Raw genomic sequence first — 18,472 nt, forward strand, 5'->3', positions numbered from 1 at the left:
AGAAAAATGCCTGCAAAATTATTTTGCTATTCTATTTTTGTAGGCACTTATTATAAACTGGATGTTTAAAGCACTGACGACAGAGTTTTAACGTGAAAAATCTCAACACAAATACTACACTAACACCCTCTTATAGATATAGTGTCAAATGTTTTCCATCATACTTTCACGGAAAGACACGAATTATTTCAGCCAGCCATAAGTACAAGAAGTATTGCCGTTGAATGAAGCATGACAAATAGGAACATCCCGAGAAAATAAGATGGAAAATAGGCTAGTTTCCTATATTAAAATAAAATATTTTATGCAGTGCACGAAATAAAGCACTATTTAATAAGTCAAAGAGAAAGATATAAAGTAAATGAATTGACCGTGACGTCACCCCTCAGTATTTCATAGTAACTAATTCCATATTAGCAAATCGTTTTAACAGAGAAAAAGAAGCTGATTTGACTAGTAGGATACTAGGCTATTGTTATGCACAACATTTGTAGCCATTGTATTTTTTCCAGCTCCGCGGCCAAGTCTCCTCCATCGTAAACGTCTGCGGCAAAGGCGCCAACTTCATCCAAGTGAAAGGATTCCACGCCCTCAACCAAGCCATCGGCATCCACTTCACCTTCCTCATCTTCGCCCTCATCTGCTTCGGGTCCTGTCTGTTTGCCATCATCTTCTTCCCAGAGACCAGAGGAAGATCCTTGGATGAGATCTATAAGGAGTTGACTGGGATTAATAAGAAGGATGACAATCAGAGACCTCAGGTTTGAGTTGCAGCTAGTATTTTTATTGTCATATTTTACTCTCGTCTATATACTTCGGGTCCTGTCTGTTTGCCATCATCTTCTTCCCGGAGACGAGGGGACAGTCTCTGGATGAGATTTATAAGTTGACTGGGATTAATAATAAGGATGGCAATCAGAGACCTCAGGTTTGAGTTGCAGCTAGTAGATTTTTATTGTCATCGCTCTCATCTGCTTCGGGTCCTGTCTGTTTGCCATCATCTTCTTCCCAGAGACCAGAGGAAGATCCTTGGATGAGATCTATAAGGAGTTGACTGGGATTAATAAGAAGGATGACAATCAGAGACCTCAGGTTTGAGTTGCAGCTAGTATTTTTATTGTCATAATTTACTCTCGTCTATATTCTTCGGGTCTGTTTGCCATCATCTTCTTCCCGGAGACGAGGGGACGGTCTCTGGATAAGATTTATAAGTTGACTGGGATTAATAATAAGGATGGCAATCAGAGACCTCAGGTTTGAGTTGTAGCTAGTAGATTTTTATTGTCATCTTCGCTCTCATCTATTTCGGGTCCTGTCTGTTTGCCATCATGTTCTCGGAGACCAGAGGAAGGTCTCTTGATGAGATTTATAAGGAGTTGACTGGGATTATTGAGAAGAATGACAAACAGAGACCTCAGGTTTGAGTTGTAGCTAGTCTAGTAGATTTTTATTGAGAGTTTCTAGGGTATGATCAGATTCTGTTTGGGCTATACCTTGTTGGTTTTGAGTAGTACCTACTTAGGTACTGATTTAATTTGCTGGAAACTTCTTGACAGTCATCGAATGTCACCGATGTAAACAAGGAGAAATATGTATAGACTTATATTAACCGGGATATACGAGTATGATTACTTTTTTGATTTCCGTGATTTCCATGATCATGATGCATGCAACTGCGTCAAAATATCGGGAGCTCGACAAAAATCAAATAGGTAATCACGGTCTACATATATAAGTCTAATGAAAATAACCGTGAACCATTCAAAACTCTTAAGGAGAAAAATATTTCATTGTTGTAATCTATTACTGTAACTATTATAAATTATGTGCCTAATGTGCCTGAAAAAATATACAGATTATGTAAGCATTCTAATAAAATGGTAAACTCAAATCGGCACTGAGAGAAAAAATCGATAAGGAAAATACTGTCCTGGCTTTAAATGAATGCAGGTGCTCATGTTATTCTGGTAGCAAGCTGGGTTTAGTTTTACTATCTCAAGCCAAATAGAATCTTTACCTATAAGCGTGCCTAGAAGCACTTAGCTAGCAAAACTACTGATATGTGTCGTTGTGATACTAAGTTTCCTAAAGTAATACCAAAGATAAGGAAATGGTCAAAATGTCGTCACATAATAATCTATAATTATGGATTTTTAATATCCAACTGAGGAAAAAAAATACTAAGCGCCTTATGAATTTCTATTAGCAATGTTTATAAAGGCTCATTTAGACGGCGCCCGAACTCGCGTGCGATTACATCGCGAACTGTTGATGTTACACACTATCGACTCAGTTGTTTTAATAGCTATAGTTACCAGCTGTCGCCTTTATTTTACTTAACAATAGAGTCCAATAAAACATTTGTAAGCACACCAAAAATTTTGTTAGCAGAGCGTCGAATCGGTATATTCGACGCTCTGCTAACAAAATTTAATGGAGAGTTGCAGATGTAAAAAAAGTTCTTGCACAGTGTAAATGGGGTCATGCCCATAAGGGAATATGAAATGTACTCCAACAGCTAAAATATAAATGTTTGTACATAATGTGTGCATGTATGTATTTATGTATGTTCGTGTCAAATGTTTCACCTCGAACGATCAAGCCGATGCGACATATCGTCACTACTTTGAAAAAAACTTGTATCTTCTTCTGTCAATGAAAAGAATATTGTAGTAAGTATGTATGGAACGCATAGAGACTTACTGCGTTTTAACTTTGAGGAGCAGTGTGAGATACGAGATTTTTTCAAAGTAGTGACGATATGATGTGTGGATTTATTTCAGCTGTAGTCCTTTTAAGTATTTTCTATAGTTTTATTCCGTATAAAATATTAAGTAGGTAATGTACTATACTAGACGGTCAACCAAATCTTGGCACGCTCCTACATTTTCAATCAATTTTAAAGTTTTATACCTCGTCAATGATTCCGCCAACGTCAAGGTAGGCATCACGAGTTTTATGGAGTCAGTTTGGCGGCGAGCCTATATTTTTTTTCAAATTTACTGCCGGTTGGCCGTCTATATTGATGTAACATGGAAAGCTTTTTACTTATCTGTATTTGTCGATACGCAACAATGAAGTTTCTGTAATGAAATGAAATGAAATGAAAAATATTTTAATCCAGACTTTTTGGAGGTATGCGCGGAGTTGAAACCCTTTTGACACTTTTATGAAATGTAAGGGGTTTATTTGCGTGATTATTATTAAATTATTATTTATTTACAAGACTTAAATGAGTTGCTTCACTTTATTGTCACAAACAATTCAATTCGATACTTGTACGATAAAAAAATGATGTTCTGAGATCAAACGACGAAAGTCCAAAAGATTTGATGTAAGTACCTACCATAAAAAATGATGTTCCATATCGTCACTACTTTGAAAAAAACTTGTATCTTTTTCTGTCAATGAAAAAAAAATGTAATAAGTATGTATGCAATGCATATAGACTTACTGCGTTTTTACTTTGAGGAGCAGTAGTGTGAGATACGAGATTTTTTCAAAGTAGTGACGATATATCTGTCTAAATAATATATGTACCTATAGTGTAGCATACCTAAACACTAGGTATGTTATTTTATAAAAATAAATTAAATTTTGATTAAGTAATACGAGGAGCTGTGTTATAATGTAAATGTAGATAAGTAAGTAATCGTTGAATTGAAGAAAAGGAATAAAACATATTAGTTTTATTAAATTATAAAAAAATATCCTAGTGATATTCTGCTAGAAATATAAATATAATATAAAATAAATATAATGTTACGTACTTAATTTGCTTTTATTTTCGCGTAAATATTTAATAATAAATAAATAAATTAAGATAATTTTGAACTATGTGATAAAAATGTAATCATAAGTAGGATCCATATAATTATGCAATTTTAACTATTTTTAGGCGAAAATGTACTTGTATAATGTACTTGTGGAAAAATGCCATTGTTATTTAAGAAAATAAATTAAATTATGTTAACTTGGGATATTTTCTTATCCATATTTTAACCCTTATACGAGTATGGTATGAGCATAGAGAGGGGCCTTGGAAGTATTTTGAAATGATATGATAGTACGTAGTACGTTCCAGTAGGTAGGTACTTCATATTCATATACTTAAGTATAGCTCAGCAATTCCCGTCAACTTTGTACAATGCCACGTCAGCAAATTTTAATTGATCCTATTTTGTTACCAACATTTAGTAATATAATTCGACTTTCGCAAGATATATACAGGATAATTGTTATAATTAAGAAAATATAGATACTAGAGAACCTTAATGACGAAATAAAACTTAATAAAATCTCAATTCATCAACAAAATCTTGGTAACAAAATAGGAATTAATAAAAACAAATTTAACTTTTCCCTTAATTTTTGTACAAACTTTTCGAGAACTGCTGAGCTATCATTTTATTTCAATTTATTTTATGTCAATTTTGAAATGTACGTATGTTTTTATTTTGCTACAAAAACATTCCTGATTATTTTTTTCTTTTTTCATAGATTTTTAAATGATGAGGAATCGAGCGTTCGAAATTTAACACGTTCGCGGACGCGTATTCTATAGCATACGTTTTTGTACTCCTTCTGGTGACGCGTATGCTATAGAATACGTTATTTGGTTTGAATTTCTGCGTCTGTTTGCTTAGTAATCTTCTTGTTCACAGTATAATATTATTCACCAACATTTCCTCTACCATTCACTAGAATCATAGTATGCATACTGCAACATTACATAGTTTTATCGCAGTTAAAAAATATGCTGTGGCGTCACAGATCGAGTTCACCTTTTTGTGACGCGTATGCTATAGAATACCTCTTTGTATGGAAATTTGCGCAGTAGCCCCGCGAGTGTCACCGGGAGTTGGCCCGTGAAATGTGGCCAAATTTCGAGCGCAAACGCAATTTTACGGATTGTTTAAAAAATCATAAGTAATTATTTTTACAGTTTATATATATTTTTGTGTTGCGGTTTTGTTAACAAACATGTCCACTGTCGTTTTATAATAATACACCGTGATTTTGGTTACGATAAATTAAGAAAACCGAAGCATGTTTACACCTATTATTTGAGTAATTTCCTTCGTACTTAGTCATTGCTTTGCTCATATAATTGTGAATAAACCCTATTTCTGGTTGATACTGACTGTTTACGTTAAATTATATCTTTTTGAGTGAATTTTGTTGGTGTTTAACTACTTGAACTTGGTTTAGATGCTTGTAAAATAGCATATAAAGCTGGGCGAATCATCGCGTAGTGAGAGGTAGTGGATAAGTTCTACCCAGAAATCATCACACCAAATGAAGGCCTTTAGCACCTATACAACAGCAGGTTTGAACAAACATTATTCTAGTCTCAATGAGGAAACGGGTGACTACAGTTCTGACGAAAGTTAGGTACTCCAAAAGAGTCTGTAGGAGATACACATTTAGACAATTCTTCTTGTACCAAAAAACTCTGTATTCGTGAACAAGCTTTATACTTTTATTTGTGGGCATCATCCCCGCAGCCAGAAACACTAAATGTTTTATTTGATATGATTCTACAGAATGAATCTGCTGTATCACCATCTATGGATCGTATGCTATAGCATACGGTGTCATATAAGATCACATTTTGACTCAGTATTGTGTCACGGTATGCTATAGCATCGTATGCTATAGCATACGGTGTCACATAAGATCACATTTTAACTCTGTATTTTGTCAGGTATGCTATAGCATCCGAATGCTACAGCGTTCCTCGTCACATAATAACCCTAATATAAGCTGTCTAAGGACAGGTATGCTATAGCAGTCGAAAAATTCCCATACAAAATATTGGTGTCCCAGAGGGGTGACTGAGCGTCCGCGAACGTGTTAAAAATCGACCCCATTCCCACTCATTCCCCACTCACGTGTCAAATTACTATGTATTTCACGATCCTTGCGTGGGTAGTACCAAAATTATTGAAGTGCTATATTTAAATCAAACAGTAGTTATAAAATTATGACCTGCGAAAAGTAAATGAAAACATATTGCTGACTAGTCTAGTCTTTTCCTTTGGATATTATATGCGAGCGTGCACGGAAAAACGCCCCACTTTGTCGATTGCTATAAAGCCGCTTTTTTAGTTTATTCATATAAAGATACTTACAAGTAAATCTCGCCTTAATGGTAACCGACAAAGTGGGACGTTTTACTAAACACACTCACATATACATATTGTTTATGCGATAGGATACAAAAATTCCGGCCATGCAGGTTCTCACAAATATCGGCTGGTCGGTATAAAGGTATTTGTTATAATATGGGTCTTGATGACTTAATTTAATGTTACATAACCTAGTCACAAATTAAAATTTTGAAAAAACCCCGACATAGTGAACCGATTTTCATGAAACAAGGCAAAGAACACTCCCGACTAACTCACTTGTCATACAAAAAAACTAAATCTAAATCGGTTCATCCGTTCGGGAGCTACGATGCCACAGACAGACACACACACAGACAGACAGACAGACACGTCAAACTTATAACAATCCGTCGTTTTGCGTCGGGGGTTGGTAAATAAAAAAATGTTTGAGCATTGCTGTCGATATTTACTTAATTTACAGTATAACATGGCATTTCTTAACATACCGATCACGACGCGAGTGAAAATGGTTACATACATATATATATCTCAACAATATGGTTTTTACTATACTGTAGATCGCTTAAGAGGGGGTCGTACGAAATCCTCGAAAAGTGCATTCGGCGTTTAACAAATGCTGCTCACATTTCTAAATTAAATGAAATAAAATAAATGTAGTTATTATCTTAAAGAGTGTGTCTACAGCTTTTGACTATTCACAATCTCCAATTATTAACGGTGTAATAACTAAACCCACACAAAGTTGACCTAAAATGAGAAAAACGTATGTCGCCGTTTAGTAAACTTTGTTAAAAAAATTCAATACTTTAGTTATAACATTAAGTGATTCTAAAAGCCAGATAAATGGACTAGAAGTTTTGAGGTTTTTTATATTTTTCCTCTCAAAGGCAACAAAGAAATTTTACCTTAAATTTAAACTATCGTAAAATTTCCATACATTCGCCATTGCTGTCAGAATTCTCCTTTCGATTAGACGCCCTGAGCGGCTCATCGGAGGCAGACGTGTCGCCCGTCGCTCCGCGTTGACGTTTAAATTTGACAAATATTTTGACAGAAAATAGTGTACGTACACGAAAAACCATACCAGTGAAAAACTGTGCTCAAAATAAATAGGGTAAATCAATAATGTCAGGTGGAGATCCAATCTCATTTAAAGTTTAAAGGTGCAAGGCTTGTGCATAAAAAATAAATAAAAATATATCACATTATTAAAGAAAATAACGAACATAACCGAATGAGTATAAATGATTTCATTCTAGTTCGGTTAAATTGAAAAAAGTTTCATGTTTTCTTTTACTCATCGGAATACATTTTCATTACGCTGGTATTAACAGTACGTCATTTTAAAAATATATATGACAGCACCTACGTCAAATTTTGTCAACCAAACTTCACAGGTTGTATGTAAACAATTACAATTTAATTTATTCATACATATATTCAGATACTTATTAACTGATTCTTACTTAGAATAGAAAAAAGGGGAATGCGAGCGGGTATAGGTTTAGTGGTTCTAGTTCAAATTTAATTGTATATATAAAAAAATGTCTCAATTTCATTAAAGATTTTTTTTTTTTTTTTTTTTTTTTTATTGTTTTATCAAAAATTACAATTTGGGTACTTTACATTAATGTTTCGCCAAACTGCGGAGCAGTTTGTTGGCGTTGCGCTCAATCTATTTCTATAAAGTAAAGGTATGTAGGTACACTATTTGTCCAGTAACAGGTTACTCTATGTTAAGTAATGACAAATTACATTTAAAATACTTACTTATGCTTTCATATCTTAATCTTATCATGCGAGACAGCGTAGCTGTAAACTTAGGTAGATACAATAATAAACAGAAAAATAAAAAAAAAAAAAAAAAAAAAAATAATCTTATGCGACGAGTCATTGGAAGACTCAGTTAGGTATACTTATTTTTACAATTATAGGTAGGCACTAGCTAACATCCGAAAATAAGTAAGGTGCTTAATAGTTAACTTTCATATTTTTGCAGTAAAATTTCTTTCAATTTTGATTTTAAACTACCTATACTGATTTTAGGCGTTCTCAATAGAAAAGAATATTCATTATAAATCTTGGGTATCATATATTCTTTTGCTCTTTTCCCATAATAATTTTTTGCTGATGGTTGTATTAGACTCGGCTTCATAGCAGACCTAGTATTCCTTTTACTTATTTTCGGCAATTTATAATCATTAGTGTAATAACTATTTAATACATTTAGGTATATAGCTTTAGAGTGTACGGGAAGAATCTTGCATGTTGAGAATAGTACATCATAATTATGCCTGTGTTTTTTCCTAGTTTTATAACTGACTAAATATTTCAACAATCTTATCTGAAGCAGCTTTATTTGATCCAAATATGTTTTAAAAGTAAGTCCGTAGCAGCTGAGTCCATAGCTTATTAATGCGTCAGCGAGTGCGTGGTAGACAATGCGCAAAGTGCGTTTGTTTACAACTAGATTTAGATGGTAAAACTGACCTAGAATTGACCTGAGCCTATTGCATAGTTGATTAATGTGAGGTTTCCAATTGAAGTGCTTGTCAATTAACAATCCTAAATACTTAAATTTATCTACTACTTCTAATTTCTTACATGTACAATTAAAGTTGTTATTATGAAAACATTCATATGAATGCCCTATGACATTAATATCTCTATCTGTTACATTTTTTGCTACTCTGTTATATGGTGAAAATATATGCATACATTTTGTTTTATTTAAGTTTAATATTATTCCATTGTCATGGGCCCATTTCGTGACATTATCAAAATCCCTCTGCACTTTGTCCACCATTTCAATGACGTCCTTACCGGCGAACAACAGGCACATATCGTCCGCATACATGTAGACCGTGCAGTTTTGCACCACGTTGGCCACGCTGTTCACATGCATGATGTACCCAACCGGCCCATATACCGAACCGGTCGGCACGCCGAGCGTGACGTCAGCGTCCGCCCCGGACTCCCCGTTTATGGCCGTGCGCAGGGTCCTATTGCTTAGGTACTCACGCAGCCATGCGTTCGTAGGCCCCCTTATGCCACACTCATCCATCGCCTGCAACAGCTGCTCGTGATCCAAAGTGTCGAATGCTTTTTTGTAGTCAATAAATAAAGCAATTACCTGTTGTCCGCCGCCAAGGCTTTTGTTAACATAATTAGAGAACTGGGTCAAGGCCGTCGCGGTACTCCTTCCCCTCCTAAAGCCATGCTGAGCTTGCGATATTATATTAAAATGTTCTAAAAAAGAGCTCACTTGTTCTACGACAGCTTTTTCTACAATTTTATTTATAACAGGTAGGATAGCAATTGGCCTATAGTTCGCATAATCTAACTGAGAGCCCTGCTTGAAAATTGGCCTAATTAAGGATTTCTTTAATTGTTCTGGATATAAACCTTTTGACATACAGAGATTAATAAATTTGGCTAAAACTACGCTTAAGTCCTTTTTAACATATTTAATGTCCTGTACTCTAATCTTATCAATACCAGGTGCTTTGCCATAACTCAATTTATCAATAATTTTTTCGACATCGCTGCCATTTACATTTTTAAATCTAAAAGACACATTACTCTGGTTTACATACGAATTCCTATCTAGGAACTTGTGATTACAATTATGCTTTAAATTTACAATTTCCTGGGTAAATGTCTTTGAAAAGTGGTTACAGATATTTTCAATATTATCAGTTTTCCCTAAATATTTCATAATCGTGCTGTCTACATTTCCCTTATTTCGACCCATCCAATTATTAATTTTGCCCCATATTTTTCGAAAGTCACCCTCACACTTCATAATTTCATTTTGCCTAAACTTGTTCTTAGCATCATTTATAATTTTATTTAATTTATTTCTGTACCGCGTGTACTCAAGTCTTAAATTCATATTTTTAGGGTTGCGTTTCCAAATTCTAAATAATTTATCTCTCTGGTCAATCATACTTTCTAGCCCTTTATTTATCCATGGTTGAGATTCTCGTTTATTTTCCTGTTTACATTGTGTTAATGCCTTATTATAAATGTTGCTAAAAACAATACATATTTTCTCATACAGCATTAATGGACAATCTATTGTTAACATGTCAGACCAGTTAATTATTTTCAGCTGATCTACTATTTTACGGTTATTTAACACATAACGGCACGCGCGCACATTCGGGTCATTATTGCTTGCAACTATGTCCAGACGTATACCTATCATGTGGTGGTCGGATAACTTACAGGTGAGCATGTGTGCGGCGGCGCGCGTTACACTGCGCCTTCGCACCCATGCATGGTCGATGCACGACGACTGTAGCATTCCATCAACTATCGCCTCGCGCGTTATCTCTGTTGACGGAATAGCGCACTGGAGACCGTATTCACACAACATGGTTTTGTATTTTGTAACAATGGTATTCATGTCGTTTGATACAGTACCGGCCAAAAACATATCACATTTAGGATTTTTTAAGTAAAAATTTTTATGGTTAGAAGTATAGTTATTTTTCTAGAATACATATATTAATTACTGGTTTACAAAGTTAAATAATGAATATATATTTATAATTATGACAAAATTACTGTATACTCATAAAATAACTTAACACGACCTCACCCCAACTAAGTGAAGTTGGCTTTAAGTACCTCTAAAAATGAAAATAACGTATAATTATACATAATATTTAATTTATATAGTGTAAATACATTAGTATTTTGTAGCAAAGCCTTTTGCATCGATGACTGCTTTACAGCGTCTAGGCATAGACTCCACAAGAGCGTCAATGGTAGATTGAGGGATTCTTTGCCATTCTTCCTCGATTTGTGAAAACTTTTGATTGGCATTAGTGGCTCTTTTCCCTCTCAACCGCCTTTCTACCTCTTCCCACAGCGGTTCAATTATGTTTAAATCGGGGGATTGACTTGGCCAGTCCATTAGAGTCACACGTCGCCGTCCGAACCATTCTGTGACTCGTTTCGCACGGTGTTTTGGATCGTTATCCTGCTGAAAAATGAATCCACGGCCCAGAAATTGTCGTGCGTAAGGCAGCATTAAATTTTCCAGAATATCTAAGTATTTATTCTGGTCCATTATGGCCTCAATTCTGTAAAGTGGACCCATTCCTTTCGCGGAAAAAGCACCCCACACCATAACAGAACCTCCTCCGTGTTTTACAGTAGGAAGTTGATACTCAGGATTGTATCTGGTGCCGGTAGGACGACGGATCTACTTAATACCATCACTACCAAACAACATAAATTTACTCTCGTCACTCCATAACACATCGGCCCACTGTTGCGGTGTCCAGTGCTTTACACCAAGCTACGGGTATCTTTCTGTTCTTCTCAGATATAAGCGGTTTCTTGACAGGACGTCGGCCGTGTAACCCAGCGTCCTGCAAACGACGTCGGACAGTCCTTATAGATGGATTTGGCTGCCCAGGGGTTGATATTTCTTTGACAATGTCCGTCGCTGTTAACCGAGGATTTGCACGAGAGACACGCAAAATATTGCGGTCGACTACAGATGTAGTGCAACGTGGTCTGCCGCGTTTATTGTGACTAATTGAACACCTGGGAGACTTTAAACGTTTGAGTAACTTCGTTACCGTCGATGTTGATATGCCAAACTGCTGCGAAAGCTCTTTATGGGTACGCCCCTGTTTGTAGCCAGCAAAGATAGCTTTTTGTTGACAGGCGTCTAAATTTTTCGACCCACGTGTCTTCGGCATCTTCAGTTTCTTACACACATTAGGTTTTTTACGATATTTTAGAGATAATTTCGGGTTTACATCCGATTATACGAAACTGTCATATTGTGTCTAGGAAACAAAAATTACAAAAACCTAAAGAACTCCCTTAAGGTAACGGCGGCTATCAACGCGGGTATCGAAATCGACGTCCATTACCGCCGCATTTGCAAATACGCATTTTATAGGCAAACCGACCAATTTCTTAAAAAAAGTTACTCACACAAAGGAAGCCTGTTTAGTTGACTAACGCACATATAGGCGATAGAGAGTGTGAATGAAAGAAGACGCTCGCTATTTGACAGTTTTTGCCACGGGGCCGCGAGAAGAGTTTGTGTCATACTGACGTGTGACGCTAAACCTAAGTGAACTCCAATCTCATTTAGTAGTTTATGTAATAATTATGGCAAACAGGTGAAAGTTATGCATTTCAAATTATTGTTTATAGTTTTCTACATGACTTCTGAGTACTTTTTACGTATTGTTTAGCCTGGAAATGTGTTTAAAGTGGAAATTAAAAGACAGCGGTGAAAGGCGCCATTTCGTGAGTAGATTCTATTACTGTGGTATACCACGGTAATAGTTAAAGTAGTGATATTAGTTCTTTTTGCTTTATTTTAAGTATATGTGATCAGTTATATAATGTCTTACAGTTGTTTCAATCTTGATCTATTCACGCTATCAAAGAACTATTTACGCGGTATGAAAATTATTCAACAAAACCTTAATTTTTAGCAAAAACTTCATGACTGATTTCGTAGTTTCTATGAAAACCGTTAATTTGTCAATTTTTTTAAACATTGACATAAAGTCTGATGCTTACTTACCAGTTATGTAAACTTGGTTTTAATATAAGGTTGCAATATTTTATTTTGATTTGTAATGAAAATACATCTGTATGACTTTGTTTTTATGGGTCGGAATTAGATTTTATAATACTCCAATTTATGCCTATTACCGATGGTACGATCAGATAACCCTCGGTAATAGAATATATAAGAATCTATTACCGATCCATGCAATATTTGTTTGGGTCGGTAATGGGTTCCTATAGAAGTATCTATTACCGAGCGACATATTAGTCTTGTATCAAAATATGACATTTAGTGTATCGTAAGTACAGATTTTTTAGGTGAAACTGAGTCTTCTGTGGGTATTCATAAAGGAGGATAGTATAGGTATATGTATTTGTCATAATTTGTATATTCAACCGTCGGTATTAAGCTCCGAATTTTGAGATGGGTTTCTATTTACCGATGGCAGAAAAACACTGTCATTCATACCCTCGGTAATGAAATCTCAATTCGCGTTAATAGAACTGCAACCTGTTCATTACCACGGTAATAGAAAATTTAGGTATGTTGGCTTCAATAATCATTTTATGACATATAATAAACTAAAATGATCCTAAAACTCTTCAAAACTAATAGTTCAATAAATACTCTTCCATAAAAAAAATATTTGTGGTCGTTAATGAGCTTTGATACCCTTAATTTTTTGGTATCTTTTGAAATCTGCCTTAAGTACCACGTTAATAGGCGCCATTACCTTATTTGTGGCCAGGTTCTCTTATCGCTCGCCCAAAGAGTCTAGATACTGCCTATTTCATGATGTAGGAAGGTAAAAATGGTTTAAAAATGTACAAAAAAAGTTTTGCCCGAAAAACACAAATGTGATATATTTTTGGCCGGTACTGTAGATCTAGATTCATATCCCCGATAACGACTACATCCTCATTTGGGGTGATCTGCTTGAGTAGGTCTCTTACTTCTTCCACAAACCTTAGCTTGTTAGAACTAGGCGGTCTATAAATAGAGAACACATGAACTATTTTATCCTTGATCCTTAACTTTCCATGTAACATTTCCGACGATATGGTATGCTTTTTATCCGCAGTAAAATCAAGGTTGTTTTTTGCATATATTACTAATCCCCCTCCTCTACTTTCTTCTCTCGTGTTAGAATGCAAATTATATCCTGGTATAGAATAAAATGACAGTTCTTCCTCCCTCACATTTACTTCAGATAATATAACTAAGTCTATTTTGTCGTCACATTGTTTCAATAAGACAAGGAGCTCACCAAACTGCTTTCTGAGTGACCTAATATTCAAGTGTATTATATCCAACTCCTCTGTTTTATTCCTGATATTATAACTCCATAACGTTCTGCTATCGTATCTAATATATTCCATCTCCTCATCTAAAAAATCGAAAGTTCTGTTCATCACAAATATTAATACCTATTGAAAATCAAGTAGTGTGTAAGCGCTCAGTAATACTGTTTACTCTGCGGTATTTTCAATGTTATCAATTAGGACTTTAATGTCCTCTTCAGACTTTATATTATAAATTTTCTTTTCTGACTCACTCTTCCTCACTAATATGTTAGACTTCTGGAACCACACATAACTATATGTAGGCTTTAGCTGGTTCTTGGCGGACCAAAATAATTGGCGTTTGAACTTAGTCATATCCTCATTGATGTAGATCCTTTTTGTATTATTATTTCCAAATACTGCACCGTTAGTGAGTTGGGTCTTGCGCTTGTTTATCCATTGGTCGCGGGCCGCCTTGGTGCGCATAGTAACAACTATCGGCCGCGCGCGGGCCTGTTTATCGCTGTGTTCTGCGTCTACCTTCTTCTTCGGGGCACCCACTCTACGGATTTGCTCGATGTCGTCGGTTTTAAGCTCCAACTTTTGGGCAATGGATGCTACTACGCCTTCCAGCTTTTCATTTTCGACCTCGTCAACGCAGGCCAACTCAATTACTTTCTCCTTCTCTTTTTGTTCTAGTATTTCTACTCTCTCCTCCAGTGCGGCATTACACTTTTGTAGATATACATTTTTTCTCTCTAGCGCGATAATTTTATTTTCTGCTTTTTCTTTGAACTCCATTAGCTCCCCATAACGTTCGGAGTACAAATCTATCTGCTCCGACATCTCTTTCAACTTATTTTCAATGTTGAAGACTACCTCTAGCTTTTGGTTTACCTCCTTCAGTAAGGTCTCCACCGTGAGGTTTCCAGGTTCCAAAGAAATTCTGGGTATTATAGGTGAGCCTCTATTTACACACTCTTTACACATATCTTTTGGGCCCACCTTCTTCGCACATTTCTTATGCAAATATCCATCACATCCTCCTTTGCACTTGATGGTATCTTCCTTCGAAGTTGACACAAACGATTTACACTCTTTACACTGCACCATTACGTATAATTTACCGTGCACCGTAAACAAACTAATAGGAATTATCAATGCGTCCACACTCAGAGCGCTTCGAGCGAGTACTGATTTACTCTGTGCATACCACGAACACGTAACCGTAAGTTGAAAACAATAATAATTATAAAGTACCTAAATATATTGTTGTTTAGAAAGTTAACGCTCGTTTTGAATGGTACTTCTCCACTCAACTAGACTAGACCAAATATTCATGGAACAGTCACCAGCATAATTATATGACTATGAACGGCCGTGCAAAAATATCTAATTTTCTATAAGGGACCATAAGTATATGACGACATATTCCCGGCAAAAATTTGTGATGCTCCGTGACCGGCAAAAACATCGTCTCTCTTTCTAGCGTCTCGCGAGCGTAGCGTCGGGCCAACTGTATGGAAAAAGACGCCGCGTCGGCGCGGCTTAGCCATACAGTTGGCCCGACGCTACGATTGCTAGACGGCAGATGTGGGGAGTGTCCTTATCCGCAGAAATATCTGTATGATCGGGTAGCTTAAAAATATTTGATTCCTTATAAATAAAAATCTAAATTACACTCTCACTCGCATAAATATCTATCCATTGTTAAAGCAAATATATATCTTACGGGCTAGAAATCATTAATATGTAATTAAAGTGCAATAACAAACCCTACCTTAGTTGCCTTAGAGCGGTAAATTGTATGAGGTAATTTGACATCTCACGAAATACGTATTGTCAGTGCATATGTCTGTCTCATCTGTTGATAAACTATGACAAGTAAACTTATTACAAATCTGATATCAGAAGCCTTTTTACAAGCTTTTATTCAACTTGCCTTGTTAGTATTTATCTTAGTTTGGGCCAAAACGTAGAAGCTAAATTTGACCCGCTTTCCGATTTGCGATTGAGCTGAAATTTTGCATACTTATGTAAATCACGTGACAATGCAATATTCTGGTATCATGGAGGTGATCTGATGATGGAGCAGAAAGGTGGTCAGAGGAACTCTGTTATGAAACGTCGTATCCCCATTGAGTAAGTGGTATTTAGAGACATCTCGGAGAGCAATAGATGATTTTTGAAAGAAAGGTACAGTCGGCTAAGGTAAAGCCTGTGCCAAAAATGATTATAAATTGGGAGGTGAATTTTTATATTATTTTATATAAGAAAAACCGGCCAAGAGCGCATCGGACCACGGTCAGTGTAGGGTTCCGTTCCGTACTTTCCGACATTTTACATATTGACAATTTAATAAATACCGTAATTTGGGGTGAATAGGGTTCCCGGGGTATATAATGCTATTATATTTAAATAATATATTTTATTCAAAAATCTGAAATATGGTTTTTATGATTTATGTAAATAATATATTTACAGACATGAAAATGTCTGTCAAAGTAGGCATTCAAATTTATTGGATTTTTTACTCATTTTAACTTCATTTTTGTGTGAAATTTTGCTAAGAATTTGTTCATTATCCTTTTGAATGTAGTGTATACCTATACTTCTAAAGTTTATGTTTAACAGAAAATCATAAGACATATTTTCATTTTTATAATGGTTTTCATGAAGAAAGCGATGCAACTGTGTTGGGGAACTTTTACGGGATGAACAAATATCCGCGGCCTGAGGGGTGAATAGGATCAATAATGGGGGGAAACGGGTCGTAAAGGGGGTGAATAGGTTTACGAAGGGGGTGATTAGGGTCGGAAGAGGGGTGAATTGGGATGTGTAGTCAATGGTTGTCAAATTGTATAAAAGATATATAACTTACCTAAAGTGATGTTTTTATGAATGACCTCTCTGTATATGGACGCAATTTATACTAGGGCTTGTGATAAACGTGTTACACGCGGAACCGTAGCTACGTAGCCTTAGCACCGGCGGTGCTAAGATCCCGTACTACACGGTCACGTCAAAGATACGTATCCGTTTCTGGATTCGGCTACGTTCCCGCGAATCTCGGCTTCGGCTGCGCTCCGCTCGGTTGTTGAAAGAGAGCTTGTAAGTGTCGAACGGACCCTTCGCATTATGTGTTATACTCGTGGTCTTTGCATTGATTTGATTCCAGATGTTTTTTAAGTAATTACATATTGGTATTATTCTGTTCTCTGATAACCAGACATTATGAGTTTGTACAAAACAAACCAGAGGTGGTATTGGTGGGATTTTTGAATCTCACCGGTGCCTTGTTTTGTATGCAGCCGATGACTATTTAGTACGAAATAAGCCACCCGATGAGAATCAAAAATCGCACCTCAGGTAGGTACTAGGTACCTCCTTGGGGATGTCGATGAATATGAAAGTCCATCCAAATAAATATATTAATATCTCTAATTAATATTTACTCCCTAGTAAGAAATGCTACAGGTAGACCAATTCAACAATTTAAAAGTATTTTAAGTGAAATAATAATATACACCGTTGTTCATAAATATTATTACTGGCTGGACAACCGTCTTTCGTCGGTGAAAATACTAAGAAATAGTTGCACGTGCAGATAAAGATAACAAACAATAGTTTGCGGGCCATTGATAATAAATACCTTCAAGGCTTTGGGATTTACCTGTTAAGTACCATGTGTTCCTATTGTTTGTGAAGTTAAGTGAAAGCAAAAATAACAAACTATTTGACTACTTCGGATACTACCAACTATAAGACGCTGACTGTACATGTTAGATTATTTAAAAAAAGTTGATTAATTATAGTCTGTGTCATGTGAATGAAAATTAGAATTTTACCTATTTTTTTATACGTTGATTATACGCGAATTCTTTTGATACACATCTTTTACAATTTGTACTGGTCTATTATTTTTGCCTCCAAAATAATATTTGCACGTAGAACCGATGGCCGTTGGGGCGGAAAGGTTCTCGAGTGGCGACCGCGTACCGGAAGGCGAAGCGTGGGTAGGCCCCCAACAAGGTGGACTGATGACCTGGTGAAGGTCGCAGGAGTCCGCTGGATGCGGGTGGCGCAGGACAGGTCATTGTGGCAATCTTTGGGGAGGCCTATGTCCAGCAGTGGACGTCTTTCGGCTGATATGATGATGATGATGATGATAATATTTGCATCTTATTATTTTTGATCACTCTTAAAACTTTATTTAAAATGCAAAAATATGGAAACTGAAATTAAAAACTCGCCCCTTGCATTACATTCGGGGGTCTTAGTGACACGCATAAAATCTACACTAAACGTCACGGTCACGACTGGATCCGATCTACGTATAAATAAGATACGTATCTCCGTGTACACGTAGCTACGTATCTTAATTACACGTAGCCGAATCACACGGAGCAAACGGAGCGGATCTCCGTTGCCGAGTAACACGGCAACGGAGATTCGGCTACGGGTACACAAAACACGGTCACGACCAGGAGCTCTAGATAAAT

The 18,472-nt window shown here is 36.1% G+C and overlaps 1 protein-coding gene across 2 annotated transcripts in view; it reads left to right on the forward strand.

The window, feature by feature from the left end:
• LOC125238006 (facilitated trehalose transporter Tret1-like) overlaps nucleotides 1–3,973 on the forward strand; it is a 37,570-nt gene extending 33,597 nt beyond the window's left edge. The window contains exons 8-9 of one of the 2 annotated variants that reach the window (XM_048145277.1): nucleotides 513–694; nucleotides 1,026–3,973. In XM_048145277.1, coding sequence (XP_048001234.1) covers nucleotides 513–694; nucleotides 1,026–1,098 — 255 coding nt within the window. In that variant the 3' untranslated portion in view covers nucleotides 1,099–3,973. Of the gene's footprint in view, nucleotides 1–512 lie in introns of both variants that reach the window. The other variant, XM_048145276.1, reaches the window with a different exon arrangement.
• The last annotated feature ends 14,499 nt before the right edge of the window (nucleotides 3,974–18,472 follow it).

Source organism: Leguminivora glycinivorella, chromosome 22, assembly GCF_023078275.1.
Source record: "Leguminivora glycinivorella isolate SPB_JAAS2020 chromosome 22, LegGlyc_1.1, whole genome shotgun sequence".
NCBI lineage: Eukaryota > Metazoa > Arthropoda > Insecta > Lepidoptera > Tortricidae > Leguminivora > Leguminivora glycinivorella.